The sequence below is a fragment of the Dermacentor andersoni genome, chromosome 6 (genome assembly GCF_023375885.2).
Source record: "Dermacentor andersoni chromosome 6, qqDerAnde1_hic_scaffold, whole genome shotgun sequence".
NCBI classification, from domain to species: Eukaryota; Metazoa; Arthropoda; class Arachnida; order Ixodida; family Ixodidae; genus Dermacentor; species Dermacentor andersoni.
Window position 1 is genome coordinate 41,941,071 of NC_092819.1, and position 22,077 is coordinate 41,963,147.

General features: G+C 44.7%; 2 protein-coding genes across 4 annotated transcripts in view; one reads left to right on the forward strand and one right to left on the reverse strand.

Moving 5' to 3' along the window:
* The window catches only part of LOC126521964 (uncharacterized), a 35,830-nt gene extending 15,094 nt beyond the window's left edge, over positions 1-20,736 (reverse strand). The window contains exons 1-10 of one of the 3 annotated variants that reach the window (XM_055066197.2): positions 20,594-20,736; positions 20,269-20,337; positions 19,313-19,417; positions 17,300-17,521; positions 16,268-16,663; positions 9,111-9,193; positions 8,641-8,902; positions 7,548-7,601; positions 7,300-7,456; positions 4,410-4,551 (exon numbers count right to left, since the gene is read on the reverse strand). In XM_055066197.2, coding sequence (XP_054922172.2) covers positions 4,410-4,551; positions 7,300-7,456; positions 7,548-7,601; positions 8,641-8,902; positions 9,111-9,193; positions 16,268-16,663; positions 17,300-17,521; positions 19,313-19,417; positions 20,269-20,337; positions 20,594-20,678 — 1,575 coding nt within the window. In that variant the 5' untranslated portion in view covers positions 20,679-20,736. Of the gene's footprint in view, positions 1-4,409; positions 4,552-7,299; positions 7,457-7,547; positions 7,602-8,640; positions 8,903-9,110; positions 9,194-16,267; positions 16,664-17,299; positions 17,522-19,312; positions 19,418-20,268; positions 20,341-20,593 lie in introns of all 3 variants that reach the window. The other 2 variants (XM_055066196.2, XM_050170719.3) reach the window with 2 other exon arrangements.
* A 430-nt stretch (positions 20,737-21,166) lies between these two features.
* LOC126521965 (uncharacterized) overlaps positions 21,167-22,077 on the forward strand; it is a 32,912-nt gene continuing 32,001 nt past the window's right edge. Inside the window, exons 1-2 of the mRNA XM_050170724.3 lie at positions 21,167-21,299; positions 21,520-21,731. Of these exons, the coding sequence (XP_050026681.2) occupies positions 21,578-21,731 (154 nt within the window). The 5' untranslated portion in view covers positions 21,167-21,299; positions 21,520-21,577. The remainder of the gene's footprint in view (positions 21,300-21,519; positions 21,732-22,077) is intronic.

Below are 22,077 nucleotides of genomic sequence, written 5' to 3' on the forward strand. Positions count from 1 at the left end.
CTAACTGAAATAGCATGCGATCACCCACTTACCTGTCAAAAACGGAACTACGAGAGAGTACGATGAAAGGGCAGAAAACATGCAGTATTTATTCATTTTGCGTGACAAAACTACGTTATTTTCGTTTGATGCTGCGTTGGGCTAGCAGCGACGACGGCAGCCTCAAACTCACTCAAGCTACGAGCCAGCTTTTCTGCCAGCCCCTTCTTCTCGGCAAACACCCGCATGAGGCTGACGTAACACGCAGCATCTGCCACTGTCGGGCCTGAATCGCCTGTGCTGTAGCTTTCCATGTCGTCTTCATCACTCTCGTTAGGCGACACTTTGGCAATAACAGAGGCAATGATTGTGAAAAGTCCAACCTCGAAAAGTCTAACCTCGTAGGTGACGTATTTTCACGGTCGCAGCAGCACTGCCAACCAACTTCTCCTTCGCATTCCAAATGCCACACACCGTAGTCAACCGTAGAACCCTCTTGCATGCCAGCACAGACTTCCGTGTCGCGTTCTACAGCACGAACTACGTCCAATTTTTCTTCGATGCTGAGCACCCGGTTTTTGTCCTAGCTTGCATGACACCACAACATGCCAAAACGATTTTGATATTGATGTGGCTGCACCCTTCCAAGCGCCCTCTCTGCATTTGCGCTTGGAAGCCGTTCCAATGTCTGAGGCTCGTTCTGCTGGGCCAACGTACCGCCGTGATTTCGCAACGAAAAGTGGATGTTAAACGGTACATACTCAATAAACTGGTATGGTTTATGCAGATACAAAACGCATTATGTTCAATGGCAACTGAGTGAGGGATTTGACTTTACTACTATTAAAACAAAACTATTTACACAAAATTTGGAAGCATAAAAGCTTGTGTTAAGTTTTCTGATATTCCATTTCATATTTGGCTTTCTTTATTTCTTGATTCGATTTTAAATCTACTATTCAGTATTCACACACCCCCAGATTTAACTACAGTTAAACCTGAATATAAAAACTTCAATATAATTAAATTCTCAATATAGCCAAGTATAACTTTTCGTAACCTCTTGTTCATAGAACACCATGTATTTAGAACCTCACTATAACTAAGTGTGTTTCTATGCGATTTCAATATAATGAAATTTCACTGCCGCCACAAAGGAATGTCAAGATAATAAATGAAAACATTGGCAGATGCAGATGGTTAAATGATTGAATTGCAAGTGGTTGCTTGCGCACACACTTTTAAAATCACACGCAGCCCGACAAGAGCTACCGCCAAAGTGGAATCGCATCATGTTCTGTATAAAGCCCAAGCACGATAAGACCCTATCGTGCCCCAGGCACCCTATCGTGCCCCAGGCACTGTGTGCTTTAGATGCGGGTAAAAGTGGGCGAGGGTGAGACAAGAAAGATGGTGGCTTTACGAGTGCCGCCTTCCCCCGCAAGCAAAGGGAAAGGAGGGAAGTGAAGCGAGCTCATAGTAACGTCATCAAGCATGCGTGAGGGGGCGGGACAGGGGAGGGCGTGGTGGAGGGGGGGTTGAGTAGGCGAGCGTCTGGGCTGTGGCTGGGCATAGCAGCAAGTGTGGTTGCACGTATACGCAGCCGCGTACCCTGCTTCAGAGGTAATCTGTTGCATATGCAAAGAGTGGGCATGCCGAGCTGGCTTGGAACCATATAAACTGTCTTCCCACATGTTTAGTAATGGAGGCTGCGTAATCTCAAGTTTCGGTGACCCGTTAGTGCGAGAGGCAGATGACACATTTGCTTCCCACTGCCAGCACTTTTCCCAATAGCGTCGTCCCATTGCGGGCGACGCTATCAGCCATGGGGGCCGAGTGCACGTAAAGGCATTGCTGGTATTGCTTAATTTGCACTGCTGATGTGAAGGTATCGTCGATGTACGTGGCACAAAACCCTATCATTCATCGGAGACTCTCATATTTATCAAAATGAATTGTTTTCTTATTCAGATTTGCTTTTTCCCGCTGCCTGATGATTCGGAAAAATTCTGCGGCCTCTTTCCACGTAAAAAAAAATCAATTGCCGACTGTACTTATTTGCAAAAAAGGTAGAATTTCAATACAATGAAATTTCGATATAGCGAAGCAAATTGCCGATTTTACCGACTTCATTATATCGAGGTTTTAATGAAGAGAAAGATCAGAGAGAGAGAGAGAGAGGCAAAATGCTAGAATGCAAAAGTAAAACCTGATTAGCATAAGTAGGCTAGGTGACTATTTGCTACCACCCTGTTTCAAAGGGGATTCTAGTAAAAAAACTGCCTATCCTGCAATCGAGAGTAGATGTAAGCATAAAATGGCTACCGACAAAGTAGATTGGTTGGAGGTGATACTGGCCACAATCTTAAATGGGTGTAGTGCATGTTTGCAATGGCACACCCCACCACCACACCGCACCCTGCCATACTGTGCACTGGTCCATATAGATGCAACAGTTTCCTGTCACAGACAAAACCTCATTGCAAGTATCACCGCGGACCTCACGGACCTCTGGCGTTGATAAGAGCACAGGAAACTCTGCCTCAGTGCCAAAGGATGACAATCAAGTGCGTAGTGCCCTGTATCTGCCTTTTGAATGTTGCTATTGGATATGACAAATAAAATTTCCCCATACTATAAGTTACACCTTGAGCGTTAATGTGAACAAACATTTAGAAAAAGGCAGCAATATTTTACTGTAATCTGAGATGTAACTAGCGTATGTAATGCAATCTTGGTTGGTTGCCCGGATGATCTCATTTTGTTCTCGCAACTTGCCCGGATGTTCTCGTTTGAGTGCCCGGATAACGGCTCTGGCTTTTGGCTCAAGGTCACTTGAAGGTCGCCGACAACGGAAGCTAAAAGCATTTCATGCTTAAGATGATCGTCATAGAAAGCCACGCCAACCATTGTGGCATGGGCAGCACTGCTTTTTTGCGTCCCAGTGTGCATGGGCACAAACCCTCACGAATGTGAATACAGTCCAACCTTGATATAGTGAACACAGATATACTGAACACTTTCTACATCACCTGGAAAATCGCATGCATTTTTAATTTTTTATTTAGAATGGGGTCGGACGTAAAATGGGTATACTGAACTCCGCCACCCAAGACCACCACGTGTGCTCTGTTGAAAGACGACAAGCTTTCCTGCAACACCGTCCAAAATGGCGGTGGCGCGATGGCCGTTCCCGACTGCTGCACACTATAGCTGCACACGAAAGCGGCGGTTTGGCTAATTCAACAACGTGAATGATGCATTGCATTTTCCACACTGACTCCTCCTCAGTGCCGCGCTCTGCACCTGCCACACCTCATGAGAAATGGAGGTTTGCTTCCACATAGACGCGTGCGTTCACTGGGCTAACTCATAGATCCCATGGCAGACGTTACTTAATACTTTGTTACCGACGGTGTTTCAAAATGCTTTGATTGACAGACGTGGAGATCGCAGCGGAATTAGTGGCCAAACGAAGATCCTGCCGAGGTTGATCCTGCCCCCCCCCCAAGCGCGGATTTTGCCCCACTCCCAACCTTAACTGAGGGTGTAGCTGCTTTGGCCCTTCTACGTCGCTACTGCGTCGCAATATAGGGCACCGGCCTATTGCTTGTGGATCGTCTAGACTATGTTGAGCCCACCATGGTTAAGCATGTGGCTGCAAATAAGAAGCAGGTTACAATGCTGTGGTACTTTCAGCCAAAGAAATAAATACGTACTTTGTGTGAAGCTTCATGTGAGTATTTACTGCAGTATGATTGGTTCATTGATTGATTTGGGCAAGTTCTTTATGCATTTTTTACATTATTTTATATATCGAATTCTGGCTATATTGAACTATTTTGCGATCACTGTGCTGTTCAATATATTGAGACTCCACAGTATCAGGCCTCGCCTGTTCCAGATACAGACTAGAAAGAGACCAGGCTAGGCACAGTTAGCTAAAGGAAAAAAGAAAAAAAAAAAGAATTCAAGGGTTTTACCTGCCACAACCTCGATTTGATTATGAGACACACCGTAGTGGGGGTTCCGGATTAATTTTGACCACCATGGATTCTTTAATATGCACCCAACGTGCAGTACACAAGCGTTTCTTCATTCTGCCTCTACTGGAATGTGGCTGCCACGGCCAAGATCAAACCTGTGACTTCGAGCTTAGTAACACAATGCCATGGCCACTGGGCTACTGTAATATACTGACCTGTGCGTCAGCCTTCACTTCTCTGTGCTTTTGTCACTGTTCATGAAAGTTATGACACTGAGCTAAATAATGCAGTGTGGTCAACGGTGCGGCTTGCAATTACAGGTGAAGAGTCTGCAGTACTCTCAGGCACAATGCTTTTCTAAGCTTTCTAATTACTTTTCTAATGCATGCAAAACTAAAGGCAAGGAACAGCCAGGCAAGCAGAGAGCTCTTGAATGCAACTTACAGCTGCTGGCCTTGGGTGGTGCAAGACATATGGATCATTGCTATGGTCAGGCCTTTGGCGCCCTGTGCTTCCAGAGCTCGTAGAGCTGCTACCGGCCGGCTGGGTACCTGCCTGTGCAGCAGGTGTTGTGTCCATAGGAGTGCTGATGCAAAAAGAAAATGGCGTGAAATGTGTGAGCTTCTGACAATCGTCGGGTCAAAGCTGACAACTGCAAAAGACCAAAGCATCGTTTCGTGGTCAGAGAGAACACAAGGTGTCAGGGTATACAGTCAAATCTTGATATAACGAATCACACTGGACTGCCAAAAATTGTTCGTTATTTCGAAATGTTGTTGTAATGAAACACTTGCAGTTATAAGCCAGTGGACAAACTTAGGAATGAAAATGACATACCTTGGCAGCAGACGCATGTGATGACAAGCATACTCTCAAATAAGAATGTTTCACTCACTTCAAAGCTGCTTTATTTGAAGAAATCAGCGACTTTCTTCAGGCGCGCGCAGCACACACGATCGATTAGGAATGTGTCTACATTTTTCACTTTGCGCAATGCCTCATCAGGTCATTGCACTGTGCGATGAAAGCGCAGACTTTGTTCATATGCACTAAAACATCAATGTTCGACACAATCTCACCTTTTGTGTTTGGTGAACTGGAGACGTTGCGAACGCAGTTAACAATCTCTTCGGTTGTCAGGTCTGCCACTGTTATTGTTGCGCTGTCGCTCTCCATGTAGTGTCAAAGGAAGAGACGGCGGGCAGCAGTTCCGCAACCTCGGTCCACAGGTCTCGTGGGTTGTCGGTCACCTCCAGGTCATCTTCAAGCTGCACAGGCACTTTGACAAGCCTTGCTTTTCGCCAGCAGTTGCTAATGATGGACGCCTTCAAGTTCCACCAAGCTCCTGTGAGCATTTCCGCTGCCTGACGAATATTGATTACAGTTGGCTGCTTTAGGCGGAGGTTCTGCTTTCACACTCTTTATAATGCCATGGTGTAGGGGTTGCAGCAAGGACGTGTTGTTTGGCGGCAGAAGCTCCAAGCCAACGTGCATCAAGCGAACATTCACAGTGTGAGCAGAGCAGTTGTCGACAACCAGTAAAATTCTTCGGTCATCACTTCTCATTTGGTCGTCGAGTTTGATGAGCCACTCAGAAAAGAGTTCTCTCGTCATCCAGGCTCGTTTGCTGGCGCGGTAGTCATACAATAACGACATGACGTTTGTCATGCAGCGAGGCTTTGCGTACTTGCCGATGACGAGTGGTTTAATTTTCTTCGTGCCCGTTGCCAGGGCAGGACTGTCACACGAAGGTGCAACTTCTTCCCTTCTTTACACTGCTGCCCTTTGATCTTCCGGACTGGCAGGAGCCGATAAAAACATGCGGTCTCATCCGCGTTGAAAATATATTCTTCAGAGTATGAGTCAGCCACCTCTAGAAAACGATCATTGCACCAGGAATCCGCGCCTTCACTGCCAGCAGTCTTTTCCTTGCTTGCGACTACCTGCCAAGTATTCCATTCCTTTGGCTGAAACGAAAAAGGCAACCCGCACTGGCATCGAACCCAGTTATTTCAAGTGCATCGGCAAATTTGTTGGCTTTTTCTTGGAGCATTGGGCCAGACACATGGACGTTTTGCAGTCTGGCATCGTTGAACCACGTGAGAATAGCTTGGTCCACCTTTTGAAAGTTTCCCAGTTGCAGCCGTTTTCTCGTAGGAGCGAGTTGCAATTCCCTGTGAAGCTTGACAATCTTGTCTCGGTCTTTCAAAATGGTCGCGACGGTCGACAGGGCAATGCCATGCTGTCTGCACACGCCGATTTCCTGCAATACGTCCAAGATGTCCTGCAGCGAAAACTGCTTTCGCTTATTCTTGGCATCGTCGCTAGCTGCATTCATTGTTGGATCTCGCATGAAAATCGCCAAACCTTTCCCATGAAGTTCTTGGTGTAGTTCGTGGTGAAGCAGTTGGCACTCAACATAGTGATGATGATAGCTGCTGCACTCGCGGTTTCTGTTCCATGCGAGAGTTGCAGCACTGTTAATTTTAGCCGAATTTGTAATACTGATGTTCCTTGGTTATAAAGGGGAAATAAACTATGTGCATTATACTGAAACATATGCTGTATTGAAATTCGTAGTTCTGAAATATTTTTACATTGAATATGTAGGCAATGTGGCGGGGATATTCAAAATACTCGTAAATTTAAGAAATTCGTTAACGTGGGGTCCGTAGTAACAAGATTTGACTGTACAGACCAGAAAAAAAATTTGCTACACCGAATTGTTACACTATATGCACTCACCTGTTGCAAGCTGACTCAACGCAAACAGATAACTTGAAGCTGGATGCACGTCTTTGACCCTTACAGCTGATGAGGTGCCATCGTAGCTCCACAAATACTAAATTATTTGCTTCAGCCATCCATCAGTGATGTACTTTACTCGAAATACAGCTGCATGCAACTTCACCTTGTCCACCTGACCAGACAAACTGCACTTCTTTAGAAATGAACCCTTGTTTCGATGATTATGGCACTTTGCCCAACAGTTAAAAGTAAATTTTTACGAAACAACAAAATCGCAGCATGGGATGCACAACTTCGGCTACTGATTCAAATTAAATAAAGAAAAACAGAGAGCGAGAAAGAAAGTGAGAGTACAGTTGTGACCATTCTTGAATTGTACAGTCAAACATGCACTTCAAACACAGTCAAACATGCACAGTCAAACTTGCACTTCTCTGCAGAAGTGCAACTTCACACATGCACAGTGGGCAACTTAAATGCTGAGACAGCAATCGGATGTAATTTGAAAATGGCCATATTTGTGTAGTGATACAATTTCAGTGGCTGAGCAGAGTTGAGGTTCGGTCACAGTCCAAAATGCACAAACCTTTTTGTGTGCTGGTCCTGCTTGGCAGTGGCTCCAGCTGAGGAGGAGGAGGCAGCTGTACTGGACCCTCTGGATAACACAGTCTGCTTGGAACCACTGCTTGGGGCTCGTACAAGCAAATGCCCTGATCCCCCGGACGTCCTGTTGCCTGGCAGAGCTGCAGGCAGGAATGAAAATTCGTCAAACTATGGAAACAAGTCCACTAAGGCTTGGGAAAAGATGTGTACCACGATTTTTTCAATGCTTACGTGGATTTCCCAGAATGCTGACACTTGGCAAAAAGGCCAAGCTCCAAGGTGCACCTTAAAAATGTTCACATATTTTTCTCAGAATTCGCGCACAATATGGTGGGAACTGTCGTTAAAAGGCTCAGTCAGAGTGCTCTGTCCCGATGTTTCATCCCTAAGTCCAGGACAGCACAATATGTGAAGAACATTAAAATGGTAAGTAATGTTCCATCCAGCCGGCATTACACTAAAGTTTTCCTGTAATTACTCTATAATCTACAACTTTGGGGATGTAATTGATAATTGTTCTGAATTATATTCCTGAGTAATGTACTCTGTGAGTGTATACTGATCAGCAACAATTTTATTTCTTTCCAACATGCACACTGTGTCGTGCCAAAATGAAATGTGAACAATCTAACCATGGCGGCAGAAAAGTGTTGTATGGGTGCAGTTAACTTACAAGGCTTCACTTCCTACAGGTTGGTCGATTTGTTGAAGTGTTTACTAAAGGCGGCATTTGCTTTTGTGTTCCTCGCCACCACAACATTTGATACCGTTTCATTAGAATGCCAGCTAAAGGATGCAAGGGCTGCAAGCATAGAGTGCGCATCACTAGACATGGATTCCACCAACCGGTTCCACCTTAAAAAAACAAAAGGAAAGAAAGAGAGAACTAACAATTCCTTTCTGCTTATGTCCAGCGCCGAGCACTCCATGTAAGCAGAAGTATGCAGCGCTCCACTGGCATGCCAACGAAATGCCGGTAAGCCAAATAATTGCCGATAACGTCAGAAAAGGGCGGGAAGCCCTCATGAACCCCTTCATTTAAGTGTGCATAAACAGTAGCCTACCGTAACCACTTTTAGATCACACACCGCGTACTGAAAGCTGTGAGCTTTGCTGTTCACATTTCATTCCAGCCTTGTAGTAGCACTTGGTTGCGCATTCTGTAGGCAGGAAGGAAAGAACAAGAGTTTCTGAACTATTTCTCAGAAGTCAGTAAGGTTGCTGGGTGTCATTGCGAAATCCTAGCACCAGAAAGATGCATTAGGAAGGAACGGAATTTAGCACTGCTAGAGCAAGTATACTTCGGAAATGTGACACAACTCACCTTCACTGGGGCACCCGTGTTTGCCGGCAGAAGGTGGTGCCACGTTAGTGGATGATGGGCCACCGGCATGATGTGATGACAGTGGTGACGGTGCGGGTGATGCGGCAACTCCATCTGTTACAGAACTAGTGGATGACGATGGTGGATGTGCTGATTTGCTGGCATTGAGTGCTGCTTCTTTTGTGGCTCGGTGCTCTGTCAGAAGCTCGTCGAAGTTCTTGCGGCGCCCTGCAACAGCTCGGCGTAGCGTCAAGGAGTGAGTCTGTAAGTAAAAGAGAGAACAAAAAAAATTACACCATGGCCTAGCCCTGAAAGAGAAGAAAGTAGCAAGACCCCATGCGGTTAGACAGTTGCAACAAGGTAAAGCGTTAAGTATGCAGCTCAATATCAAATAAAACAAAGTGTGATGCTATTTGTGATGATGCACTGTGTACACAGGAGCTTAAACCATGGTATACATGAGCACTCACTTTGCAAGTGAGGGAGCGTGTGCATGGCTTCCCACTGTCTCCAATAAGGACACCACAGTGCTTGTTTGGGTCATACTCACGATCTGAGGATAGAAAAACAAACATTGGAGGCACTTCACTAGGTGATTGTTCTCATATTAAAAAAATAAATAAAGGCAAACAGGTCTCTTTTTACTACAACATATATTAGACTACATTTAAGACAAGAACAAGAGAACTTTGAGACTGTTTACCTTATCAAAAATTGGATAAACAGATGTGAACTGGATAAGTGTAAATCCAGATGAAGGTTCCCGAACTACACAGCTTATCACAGGGTTCAGTTTAGAAGTGTTCACACTGAAGCAATCTACTGTGCAGTCAGTAAATACAACATTCAGTTGCGTTCACCACAGCAATTGCACACAAGCAAATGCTGTAGAAAGCTATCAGTAAGGTTTTTCCAAGTGTCAAAACACAAAATAAGAGCTCCTACGACTAACACAGACAAACACTTCATTAAATATCACCTCTGGTAAAAAACAATTCCCTGCCAAACAACGCGGCTCCCCATCACATAGGCTGAAGGTTTGTCGACGTGAAAAACTAAAAGAAGGTGCAGAAATAGGAGGGATGTTCCTGAAGTTCATACTATTCCTACCGTAAATTTGCAACAGGTACACACGACAGGCATCAAAACAAGCACATGTCTCTCTAGCTTTAGTGAAATATAAAAGTTGCATTCTATATATACTGCAGAACGCAGCTACGGTATCCAAACAAAATTGAAGCGTCCATCGGGAAGGATGAAACATGAGCAGTGATCCGCTTTCTCTGTTTGAAAGGGCACAATTGAAAGGAGATCCATGCTGAGCTGGGGGTGGTGCATGATAACAATGCCTCAGCTCGCGAAATGGTTGTGAAATGGAGCAGATGATTTCAGTACGGCCAAACAAGCCTGGACCATGAAGGGTGGAGTGGCCGGTTGTTGCTTGATGATGAACCCCAAATAGTGGCGCAAGCCGAGGCCCTGGTGCTCCCTAGAACTGGTGGATCACTGTTGAACAAATAGTTCAGCAAGAGTGTAGGCTCAGTGCACAAAATCCTTCAAAAGAACCTGTAGATAATGACAGACGTTGCCACAAGCTCGGTTTCTAGGTTGCTGATGCCAATGCAAAAAGATTTGTGAAAGGAAGCAGCAGCAGGAATGTTGAAACTTTGAGAGGCTCTTTTAACCGCCTCATCACTATGGATGTACGTCGGGTGCACCATTATGCTTGTGGGGTCTTAGGGTCTCACAGGAGTACGGACCACCATGGGTTTGAGCTTAGAGAGCTGTTGCCGCGAGCTCAGGCTGCAAGGGGCTACCGAGCGATGCACAATAGAACACAGTATTGCCCTGAGTTAACGGAAACCATTTATGTCTCCAGTGGCACCAAACACTGCACAAATGCCTGGCCCCGGGGCGGCACAGGAACCAAGGGGGTCCCCATCAAGGGCAAGAACGAGACAGGGGTGCCTATAGTACGTGGCTGCAAGAGCACAGGCTCAAGCTGAGATACGCCGCCAGGCAAAGTCCTAGCGGCTGTGCTACCTTATCTTGCGATAACCAATGGGCCAACTCGAAAGAGCTTGGGTAACCTCCTTTAGCTTGGGCCTCCGATAAGTGCGGCTCGGCGTGGTACGACCTCACGCGAGCACTAGGCACCCATTCCATTGCTTAGCATCCAGACAAGATCAACACAAAATATGAGCTCCCTGCATGGGCAAACGTACCTTGCGCTCAAGTCCTAGTAACAAAGGTGGACAAGGGGAAGCATGTAGGTACCCAGTGAGGTCGCGGAGGTAAGAGACTCACTTTCACCGAGAGCCGGCCGCATCGTAATACCAGCACCCTGCCTCACCACCAACCATCAAGGGTGGAGTGCCACCGCTGACAACCAGTTGCGAGTAGGAAGTGGGTGGGGTATAGGGATGGCAGAACAGGTGAATGCACCTGCGCAATGGTGCCAGCGCATTCCTCAATCCCCACATGCCCCAGAAACAAAATCACAAAGCAAATAGTAGAAGTATCTGAACTCGCCCGACCCTAAAAGGCCAAGGCTGTGCCATTATCAGGAAAGGTCATGCTGAGCATGCTCTGGGACTGTTGTGGTGCACTTCTGACCAAACCATCACAGGAAGTTACTATTGTTAGCGTTTCATCAAGTTGTGAGACGACATCAAGGCAAAGCACAGAGGAAAGCTAAAAAAAAAGGGCGTCCTTCTGCTCCATGGCAATGCACTGGCTCACTCGGCCCCTGTTACCGTGACACACACGGTACCCTTAGGCTATGAAATTTTGCCCCATCCCTCACATTCGCCCAACCTAGCGCCCGGTGATTTCTTCCTCTCCCCTTGCAAGAAGAGCCATCTCTGCGGGAAGATTTTCCAGGACGACGAGGAAGTGCTAACTCATGCGCAGCTCCCCCTGAACTCTTTAAAATGAGAAGTCTTACAGTGATGCTCTGCGGCAACTCATCCATTGCTGGCATAGGTATGTGGTCTTGGGGGGAGAATATTCAGAGAAAGGTTATACTCCCAACAAAGTTTATTTGCTTAATGTTCATTCCTTCATGGCAATAGTACAAACTTTATGAATGACCCTCATACATGTGCCATGACTTGCATGTGGATGCTCAAAATAAAGAATGCTGAGAAATCATTACCCCTGGAAACAATTTCTCGTTTGTGCAAACCTATCAAAGTTTGGCTGACAAAATTTTTTCCATTTCTTTACAGATACAAAAGGGTTTGAAATCACTTTTCAGGATATCCAGCTACTGTCCCACAACACTATGCAACCATTGTGCACGTGAAAAAAAGGCATGCAGATGCACAGTCTCCACTGCAAAGCTGGACTCGTAAAAGTTTCAATTTTGAATGACGTGCTATGCTTCCACACTGAACACGAACGAACTGCACAGGACCGCACTGTCCCGTTTGCCCAATATAAGCCTTCCTCATGCCAAGGGAATCCTGTATACCACACTGCTATCAAAGTGCACAGCCTTAAATAGGCTTTATGCCTCAACTGGTCTTGAGCAGTGTCACATATTTCAGTGTTCTGTTAGTTTTATGCAGTTGCACATATTACTCTGTTTACTTTTTTTCTTTTTTTGTTTCAGAAAAGGCGACGTCAATGCTGTTTTGCAGGGACCTAGTAAAAAAAAAAATTTATTTCCAATTAGTTACAGTAGAATCTCGTTGATATAATTCCTTTTCATATGATTTCCTGGTGCCAACACTTGCGATTGAGAACAAACAAAAAATAGCCAATACAGTTACGCTTCCTTTTTACCGGTTAGTAAGTTTCCGGAAAATGTGATCTTTCGGCACCAATGTTCAGTACATTGCCAAATTGTGACGGCACGATATGTTCTCCGGTCACTAGATTCTATGTGAACAAGAAAAGGCATGAGACAAGCGCTATCGAGAGCAGTAGGCGCCTGCCACTCCAGCTTCCGCACAGCACTCGCCCGTCTATGTCGTGTGAAAATGCTAGCGCACACCGAGTGTCCTCTTCCGGTACCAGCAAATCTCCTCGTGGGTCACCACATGTCACATTCACAGTTATTGCCAATGTAGTGTAGCTGGAAACATGCTGCACACTGTTCATAGGCGATAGATAACTCAGACACATGTTGCTGTTCTCTGCTGCAGGCAACACGAAGTGAGCATCATGTTTCACTCTGACGGCATCATATTCTGGTATCACTCACCAGCTCAATTTTGTTTCGGTTTCCTGTTGCCACCTTGAAACACTACGCAATAGGAAAACAACAGTGAGCATCACGGGTCGCTTGGGCCCCATCAGCTCGACGTGCTTCAGCTTCTTACGCTGACGCACTCAAATTCCTGTCGAAATTCCCCACCTGCCCAAAGAAGCTGCTGGCCAAATACGAGGAGCACAAATGTAAGCTGGCGGAAGTCACAAAAACGATGATGCACGTCTCAAATCGCTAGGCCCCCCCCCCCCCCCCCCCCCCCCCCTAGCTCGGCACAATTCACTGTCTTTTGCTTTAATGATTCGTGCAACGCTTCACATTATGCAGATATCAGCTACAGTTGAGTCTGCTAAATTTATTAACGACTTCAAATTGTTCATTTTCCCAATTAGTAGGTTTCCTCTTGTTTGAAGGTCTTTCCTTCTTTTGCATTTGATCTTGTTTGCTACCATGCTTCCCACTTGGTGCCATGTTTTGCGACCTAAATTTTGTATTGATGTTGGAAATGTTACTGGCGCGTGTGTTACATTTCTCCTTCACGGACATAGTCGTGTGCAAAACAGATCATTAGCAAATTAACATTGAATATCCCCATCCACGAAAATATTATGCCCGTTTCACATTTATGGCACATCAATAAAGCACTAACACAAATATACTCAAAGGAATGGGGTAGACAAAAGCTAGACAAATGCTGCAATCTGCTTTCTACTGGCAAGCTCGATATTGACAGGCGTGCACTGTTTCACGTTTTTCTAGTTACTGCATTTTATGGGCTAACCATTGTTACAAAGTTATCACTCTGTGTAAGATGCGCCTACGCGTATTGGAACATTACAGAATGTCATCAATCCTATAATAAAGGAACCTTGGCAAACTAGACTGAGTGTGCAATGAGAATAGTAGTGTATATTCTAAAAAGTATGTGTGCGCCAGCAATTATGCTGGAATATACAATATGTAATGTATAAGCAGTCGACGCATTGAACCCATAGATCAGATTTCAACGAATGCCCACTGCTAATGTTGTGCCTTGAGTGTTACTTGTTTTCTCTGGGCACAAGTTTGCCCAACAGAGTTAACTTCCTAACTCCAACTTTTGGCAGCAGCTCATTCTTCACCGTCCAACAATGTGACAATATTTTGCCTTTTTTGCCAAACATGACTTTCAAAATTACCGTATTTATTCAAATCTATTCCGAGATCTTTCTTTTTAAGTAATTCTATTCCAAACTCTAGGGGAGGAATTAAAAAAAAAAAAAAAACGCCAGGTTGTAATTTAAAATGATAAATATGGTGCATAGCTAGTGTCATCTAGGAAAGTCAGTATCGCAGCCGCTATTAGCCACAAGCGAAGTCGCTATTTTGACCTGTGTCGTATCGGTGTGCTGTATCGGCGTGTGGCACGGCGTTATCGTAATGACACCAAACAGGCGATGCCACTATAGTGCCGCTTTCAAATGAAAAGTTGTGCTAGCTGCAGAGGCTGCATCGTGAAACTTTCAAGCCAGGCAAGACTTCAGCATCGATGAGAAAAATGCCCGTCGTTGGAGGGGGGGTAACGGGTGGGGACGCTTTTTACGCATGCCGCAACGAGGAGCTGTTCACCGAGATCGTGCCACATTTCGATGCACCTGAGCGGTGCTGCACTGTCTGCGCATGCATAGGCGCGCGGATGTGCGCAAGCTTGCATCCTCAAGTGCATGTGTGGTCTGCGCTATAGCAATGAGGCAAGCAGTGATGATAACGTAGAGCGAGCTCGGCATGTTCATATTAAATAAATGCTGTTTTCATTTTGTGAACATCGTCCTCACTTTTTTGTTCAGCCTACATTCGAGGTAAGTTTTTTCATTTTTTCTAGCTTCTGACATTCGGGGGTCAGATTAGAATCACATTCGGGGGTCGGATTAGAATCGGGGCAGGCCTAGATTCGAGTAAATACTGTATTGAAGGGTACCTACTTGCACGACATGAAAATGTACGATGTGCACTGCGATAAAAATGCAAATAGATCACAGAAGCATTTTTTCACAAATCATAAATTATGCATAACAAGTAGGTTGTTTTGTGAATTAAGTTTGCAGCAAGACTGTGGTGGGTGGCATGCTCCAAAACCAGCTAGGTAAATTGTTAAAAGGACACTAAAGATGAAATTATTTAATACATGTGGATGCTCAGTATAAACCAAGATGAGAAAACATTAACCATAGCCTATTACTCTTCCAAAAATGTTTGCACTTCTAAAGCAAAGAAAGAATAATTATTGGCCAGTTAAGCTTGTCATTTTTTTACATTTGTGGCCTAACATCTCAGTTGTGACACTCACACCAGCGATTACATGTTCCAGATTTATTCAGAGGGGAAAAAAAAAAAAGGCCCACAAGTTGTCATGACATGTTTAAAATTTTTTAATGCAATGAAATAATTTTTTTATCACTATATCATTAGATTAGTATCTACCAGATCCTGTCAAAATTTATGATGTCATCCCTCTTTCCTGAGTCCTTTATGGCTTACAAACACCTCTGCTCATGGTAATGGTGACCTAATTGCAGTTGCACTAATATAATCTACCAGCCTAAGGAGTGACAATAATGTGTATTGGCAAACAATATTTCTGCAAAACTATACTGGTTAATCTTGCTGTAAGAAGAGACTTGGGGTGCCATAAAAGACTTAAGAACCAAAGACACGTGGCTCAAATTCTCACACTTGCCCGCTGCAATGTCATACCTTTTGTGTTGACTAAGATGTAGTGAAATGCTTATCTCTTCAAGAACTGTATTGCATTCTAAAGGAACGAAAGACTAACCTTGGAAGTTTCTAGGACTCAGTAATTTGTGACATCACACTGCTGTACTAGCACTGAGGATTCCATGCCAAATTCAAGGACAAGAACTTCAACCTTCTTAGTGAATATCTACATTTGGCCAACGAATAAATCAAAATAAAGTTTAGAAAGAATACTTCAGTAGTCTGAACTAATTGGGTATCTTTAGTACCTTCAGGCACTGTGTGTGCCTGATACAATACAAATGTGTGTGCCAAGATAGTGCATCAAAAGCAAGAGCAATGATGAATGGGCGCTTCCTAAATATGTGAGACAAGAAATAGGGGATGCTCTTGTGTTTGATGTTCCTGTAGAGCGTTCTCGCATGAACCCCACATTTTGTAAATTTAGCAAAACTCGCTGACCCGTTGGTGAATTCTCGATGTGTTCTGCACCTGCAAGTTTTTCACGAGCCTCAAGATGCGAGAAAAGTTGGTGAAACTAATCTTCTTAAATGGACAAAATTAATTGGCACTGAAGGGGCTAATCTGATATTTATAGGTTCAACCTCTCGGCAAGAATTTCAAAAAACATGTGGGAATCAATTCCCTCGTGACGACCTTCAGAGAGAGGACTCGCACCTTTACAAGGCAGCAGTTTTCTCTCCCGCTGCATTTTCTTTCCAAGAGATGAACTGGTGCTCGCTGTGGAACCACTGCTAGAAGGAGTCTTCCTGATGGGAGTAGGTGTTGCAGCAGGAGTCGTCACAGGGGCCATTGCTGACGTGCTGCTGGTGCTTGCGTCGGGTGTTATGTGATTGGCCTGCCCTGGCCCCGGCCCAGACAACAGTCCCAGTCCTCCAGGGGTTAAAGGTGGTGGCTGCTGAGGCGAAGGCAATTCCTTTTCACGCCCTGGTGAGCTGTTGCGGGCGGCCATGGCTTCGGGCTGTCGTGGAAGTGGCATTCGCTCCACCCGGACAACGGGGGCCAGCGTGTGGTTGTTGCGTTTTAGCCTTTCCACCGCACTGCTATGCCTCCCTGCATAGATGTGTGCTTTGTCAGTAACTCGATGAGGTCTGAAATGACCAAAATACTGAATGCAGTGGTGATTTGCACCCCCTTTTTTTTTATTGTTCATCCAAAGGGTGAGCAATGTATTAATGTATACCTGGCCTTCTGGAAATGTTCCTCCTACTGCAACGAGGAAGATACATTATTAGGTTTTCACTGGCTGGAACACAACGGCTCGTGTTTGGCTGGAATCAATTGGGCTTCTTGACTCGGTTGGTCCCATTGCTTTTAGATTACAGTGACTTTTCAGCAGCTCTGCTGTTGCTTATGATTTCACCTGCTTTAGAAAATTGTCTGTATAAATTTGCTTGAAGCAAGTACCTCCTCTTGTGTTCTTTTATAAGAAGGGCTCCAACGGAAGGCTCAGAGACCTTCGAGTGGAACATTTTTACAAACAGGATTTATTTTCCATAAAGCTTGATGCGGCATCTGTACAATCACAAAACAAGTCCAAATTTGGAAATGCTATGAAAAATTCGGGAGAGTACACAGGCATGCACTGGTAAAAGTGCAGAAGCTTCCCGATATGACTTTCTGTACAGCCTTTGCACAGTTTAATTCATCCAGAAATAGCGAAAAATCCTTGCAACCAAGAACACATACCTGACAGTGAAGACCCAGATGGAGCCTTTGCTGTTGACGACGGGCGCCCGGCAGGTCCGCTCGAGTGTCGCGGTGCGGAAGACGATGACGACGACGATGACGACGATGAAGAAGACGAGGAGCTGTGCCCCGACGACTTCCCTCCACCCGCCGGGTGGAGCACAGACGGGTCGGCAGCGTGGTCACTTCGACCAAACGTGCCAATGCTCCCATGCCGCTGCTCTGAGGGGCCACAAGGGCACAATGCGGGGTCACACACAGTTCTCAATGCTTGGCAAGAAGGAAAGGATTTATGCAACAAGGAAATGAAACTGAAGATGTGTGCAATAGACCAATATAACAACAAATTTCACTACTTTGGTAGTTGTGTTCATAAGCAGGTTGAAGGTTAACTAAGGCAAAAGAAACATGTTTGGTTTAAATCACGACAGACCTGCTTAGCCCTTTAGACAAAAGAAAAGAGGTGAGAGTAAAAAAAAGTAGGTTTATAGAATTGGGGTTCAGGAGGCTCAGTCCCTCCTCCCCCTTAACTTCCCCATAAGTAAAATAAAAAAATGCACCAGCGGCATTCTCCTCTGTAATCCCCTTAATGCTGCCTAGAACTGAAGTACAGAGGGAAAGGAGTAAGGACTACTTCCACCATGGCGCTGGCAGGGCCACTTAAGTTAATTACATTTCACACTAGTTGGAAAACACGTGCACCTGTGTGTTACATTGAGTAAAATGAACATAGTGTGTTGGCTACTGAAGGACAGTCATGTAATTTTTTGGCTGAAGCTATTAGCTTCAGGAGTGCAGAACACCGGAGTATCTAGGCACATGCCTATTCTCAATCTCTCTAACTTGCTTTTTTAAAAGGTTAGCTGGTATTTCAATTAGGATTAGAATATTGTACAAAATGTTTATCATCACATCCGAAATCATGTTATATAAAAACACATTAATTATGTTGGCAGGTTGTTGACGACAAGCTAAGTAAATTCAGCCGCAAGAGTTAAGGTCCTTTTCGAATGCTTTTAGTTGAGGCTAACGTCATTCACTGGCACTTTGCATGCTGTTAAAACTACAAGCTAATTTTACTGAAGAAATATAAAAATTTCTCAGCAGCAGAAAATTTGCATCATTTCCTCTGAATAAGCACCTTATTGATTTGCTCACAAAAAGAAAGCTGCTCCTATGAACTGAACATGATTTTACTTACAGACTAGCTTTTCAGGAAATAAACCTGGCTGATAATGAACATTCTATAGGACAAATAACTCGTATATGCAACGGCAAAGCAACACAATTACAAGATTTCATGTAGGTGAGGGTCAGACAATATAAAAAAAAAATATTCTAATGCCTTTCATATCTTTACAGGTTGCAGCATTAAAAAAAATTTTTTTTAGCACTGGAAATTTACTACACGTAGTGTGCATCCCGCACAGCTGGTATGCAAGCATTGTGAAACATCGTGGCAGCAGCTGCATAACAGGCGACATTACACTGATAACCGCATGAAAGCTACTCTCGTTCAAGAATGCCTCATATTAGCAATGTGGACACAGTTTTAGTCTCATGTTCTGAGCCAACAAATTAAAGGCTGAAAATTTTTAAAAAGGCAACAGTGAAAAAGTGTTTCACCATTTACCTACCAGCGAAATGCCACGATCTTTGACATAACACAGCTAAATGCACAAAAACATCACAGCAACCATCAGGTTCTGCTAGTTACGGACAAGTAGTGGCAACAATAGTGGGCATCATTTTTTGAGCGAGCACGCATTGTGCTTTCAAGTTGCAAGCTGCACATTATTATTGACAACAAAACGAGTGCACATCTAAATGGTTTTGAGCCATGCAAGCAGTAGACAGCTTACAGCAATTCAGAACTAATATCACAGCAAAATATTTACACACTAGAAAAAGCAACATCTCTTTTTCAAACATTCACTGTTGAAAATGATCATATGTGCTTATATTCAGTGCATTATAGTTACTTCATTGAAGAAGAAAAAAAGAACAACATACCCAAGTGATTTCGCAGAGCCTGTGGTTTTGTGACTTGATTACATATTTCACAGACAACTAAATAGAAATCATCCCACGCTGGACAAAATCCGAAAAGTTCCATATCTGAAACAGAATGCACCGCAAACGCCCATTTTCGTCCGTCACGTCACCATTCGGGTAACAGCGGAGGTAATAAAAAAAAAGAAAAAGAAGAACTGGAAGAACAATCCGCCACCGTATAAGCAAATGCATCAAAACATACGAAACGCACACTGGTTTCGGAACGCATGCAGAAGCATCGAAACGGGGAAAAGAGGTAAGCGCCACATGACTACGGTTGCGCGACGCGCTATCGAGGGGTGCGACGGAGGCTAGCTCCGAACGTAACCACACCACGCGCGCAGCACGGACACATCGGCGATCACTTTTGTAACGCAACTGTGGAAAGAGTCACGACAAAAGCAAGGAATCCGCGAGTGCATCGGGAGCAACGGAGGCGAAACGTCTCCGTTATCCGCCACCCTCCCCAATTTTGCGCTTCCTGAACGGAGGCGAAGCGAGACACGAAGCTTAGCACGCAGCAGCAGCCGTTCGGAGCAGAGCAGCTTGCTCGCTCCTTGAAGGTCACAGTTTGTCGGAGGGCCAGGCCGAATTGTGCAGAACGCGGCGCAGACAACGGCTTTTTTCGAAACGTGCAATCAGTTCGAATCGTCAGCCGGCAGTCAGGATGATCCGAACGGAAAGCGAGTTACGGGGGAGGGCTTGTTTTCATCGCGAACAACCACGAGCCTCACACGAACGGCGCACCAAAACATGAGCGCTTCGCCCGGCCAGCACTGTTCGGTTCGCGCGTCGTACAGCGTTCGAAAGTGCACTGAACGCGTCGACAGTCATGCTCATTGACCACACATGTCAGAGTAAAGACGGTGAAAAAGTTAGAAAGGAACAAGAATACGTGGACGAGGTTTTCTTACCCTCTTTTCTTAACTTCATGGCATCGCTTTCTCTTTTCGCTGTCTCTGCCTCTGTATCGGCTTCTTCGTCTGCTGAAAAGCAGAGTATCCCGTTAATACTCGTCTCAAGGGGTGACGTTAGAAACCGTTATCAAAAGAAAAGATGCGATACGCTAAAATAAGAAGTACGTATGTAACTGTGTCAGCGGTGCTTGTTATTATTCGTTTAGTCTTAGCTTGTGTCAGGGAGCCTCTCTGCTGCTGTCCGCAGCCAAAGGCGGTCCGCCATCACTTGTCACACGCATCACCAAAGAAGGCGGGAGGAAGAACAATCAGTTCTACTCACTTTCTGGACTCCTGAAGCCGATAGTTTCGGCCCAAGAATTCCATGACTGCCCTTCGGTAGCCGACACACTATTAGGTGCCGCCATTTTGTGAAGATCTGGTATTTTTTTGCTCTTTTTTCTTGCCGCTGATGAAAACAGATGAAAACATTGTATAATGACGTCACAACCAGCAAACGGTTTATTGGTGGTCATGTACTGCCATCTCTCGGTAATTTAGTAAAACGTGAGCTTTTTAATGTTTAAAGGCTAGTAAAACTAAAATTAGCTGATATTTCTTAAACAAAAGTTAGCATATTAGCATCAATAAGCTTTGTTAGACACTCAAAGAACATTAACAAATAATATTTATTAAATCAACGTACATGTTCAGTTTCGGTTCTGGTAGCATAGCAAAGTACGCACTTGTAAAACTAATGGCCTATGTAATTTCTTCTTATATTATTGTTAATAGTGTACTTTAGTTGGTTTATTATTTGTGGCTTTTTGGATACACACTCTTAAATATGGCCATGACCCGTAAACGAAACTGGCGCCTGTCGGCGGAGTCTGGTATCATTTCAATTTCCGAGGCGCGAGCACTACATATGTTTAATGCATTTGTTGTTTGTGTTGTTTCAGCGTCGTCGGCTTCATATACTGCATACGCGCGAAATAGCTGGCGAAGGAATGCCTTTTATGTTCAGCCCTCCTGGCTTGTCCTTGATTGTGCGTATGTTTTTATCCCTTTGCTTTCGCCACGCATCGTGCGCTTGCGAAAGGACATCGCGGGGATTGTTTAGTCGGCCAGTGGAACCGTTGTCATGGTGTTGACCCTGTTCAAACTTTTTTTTGACAGCTTGCTCCTCGTTGCGCTTTACCGCTGCTATTGCTAATCGTTGTTTTGTCACTTTCGCACACCGAATGCCTTTACGATGTTCTTGTGCAGTTCCTTTGCGAGATTTGGAGTTTGGAGTACCTTCTGCTGAGTTAACGAGCTTTCGTTTATGGAGAGCATGATTCCAGGAAATGAGTCTCGGAATCAGTTCCCGTCATCGGAGCCAACGCACTGGGTTTCCAAAGCGCCCGCAGGCTCGGAGGATGTAATCACGCTCACCAAAGCCCAGTTACAAAAACTGCTCAGAGCATTGGAAGCTCAAGGTATGTGGGAACCTTTATAAGATCACTGCTGACTTTTCATTTATTTTAGCTCTGTGAATTTAGAATTACACGACCTATCAGTTCTCTTCGGTGTGAAATTGTGTGCTTTCCTCTTTCGCATTTACTGGTCATTTTTTATTTCTTTCTTTAACTTAAAACTTAATGTTTAGTTCCACGAGCAAGAACGATCCGCGAACAAGCGGAGATTATAGGAATTGTGTTAGGTAGCGCACTTGAAAAGCTTAACCAGCTTTGCTGTCGGAGCAACCGCGAAATAATTTTATAGTATAGAAAAAAAAAAGAATTACTAGAAAAAGGTAGTTTCCGCGTTTAGTTTCCCTGAGGT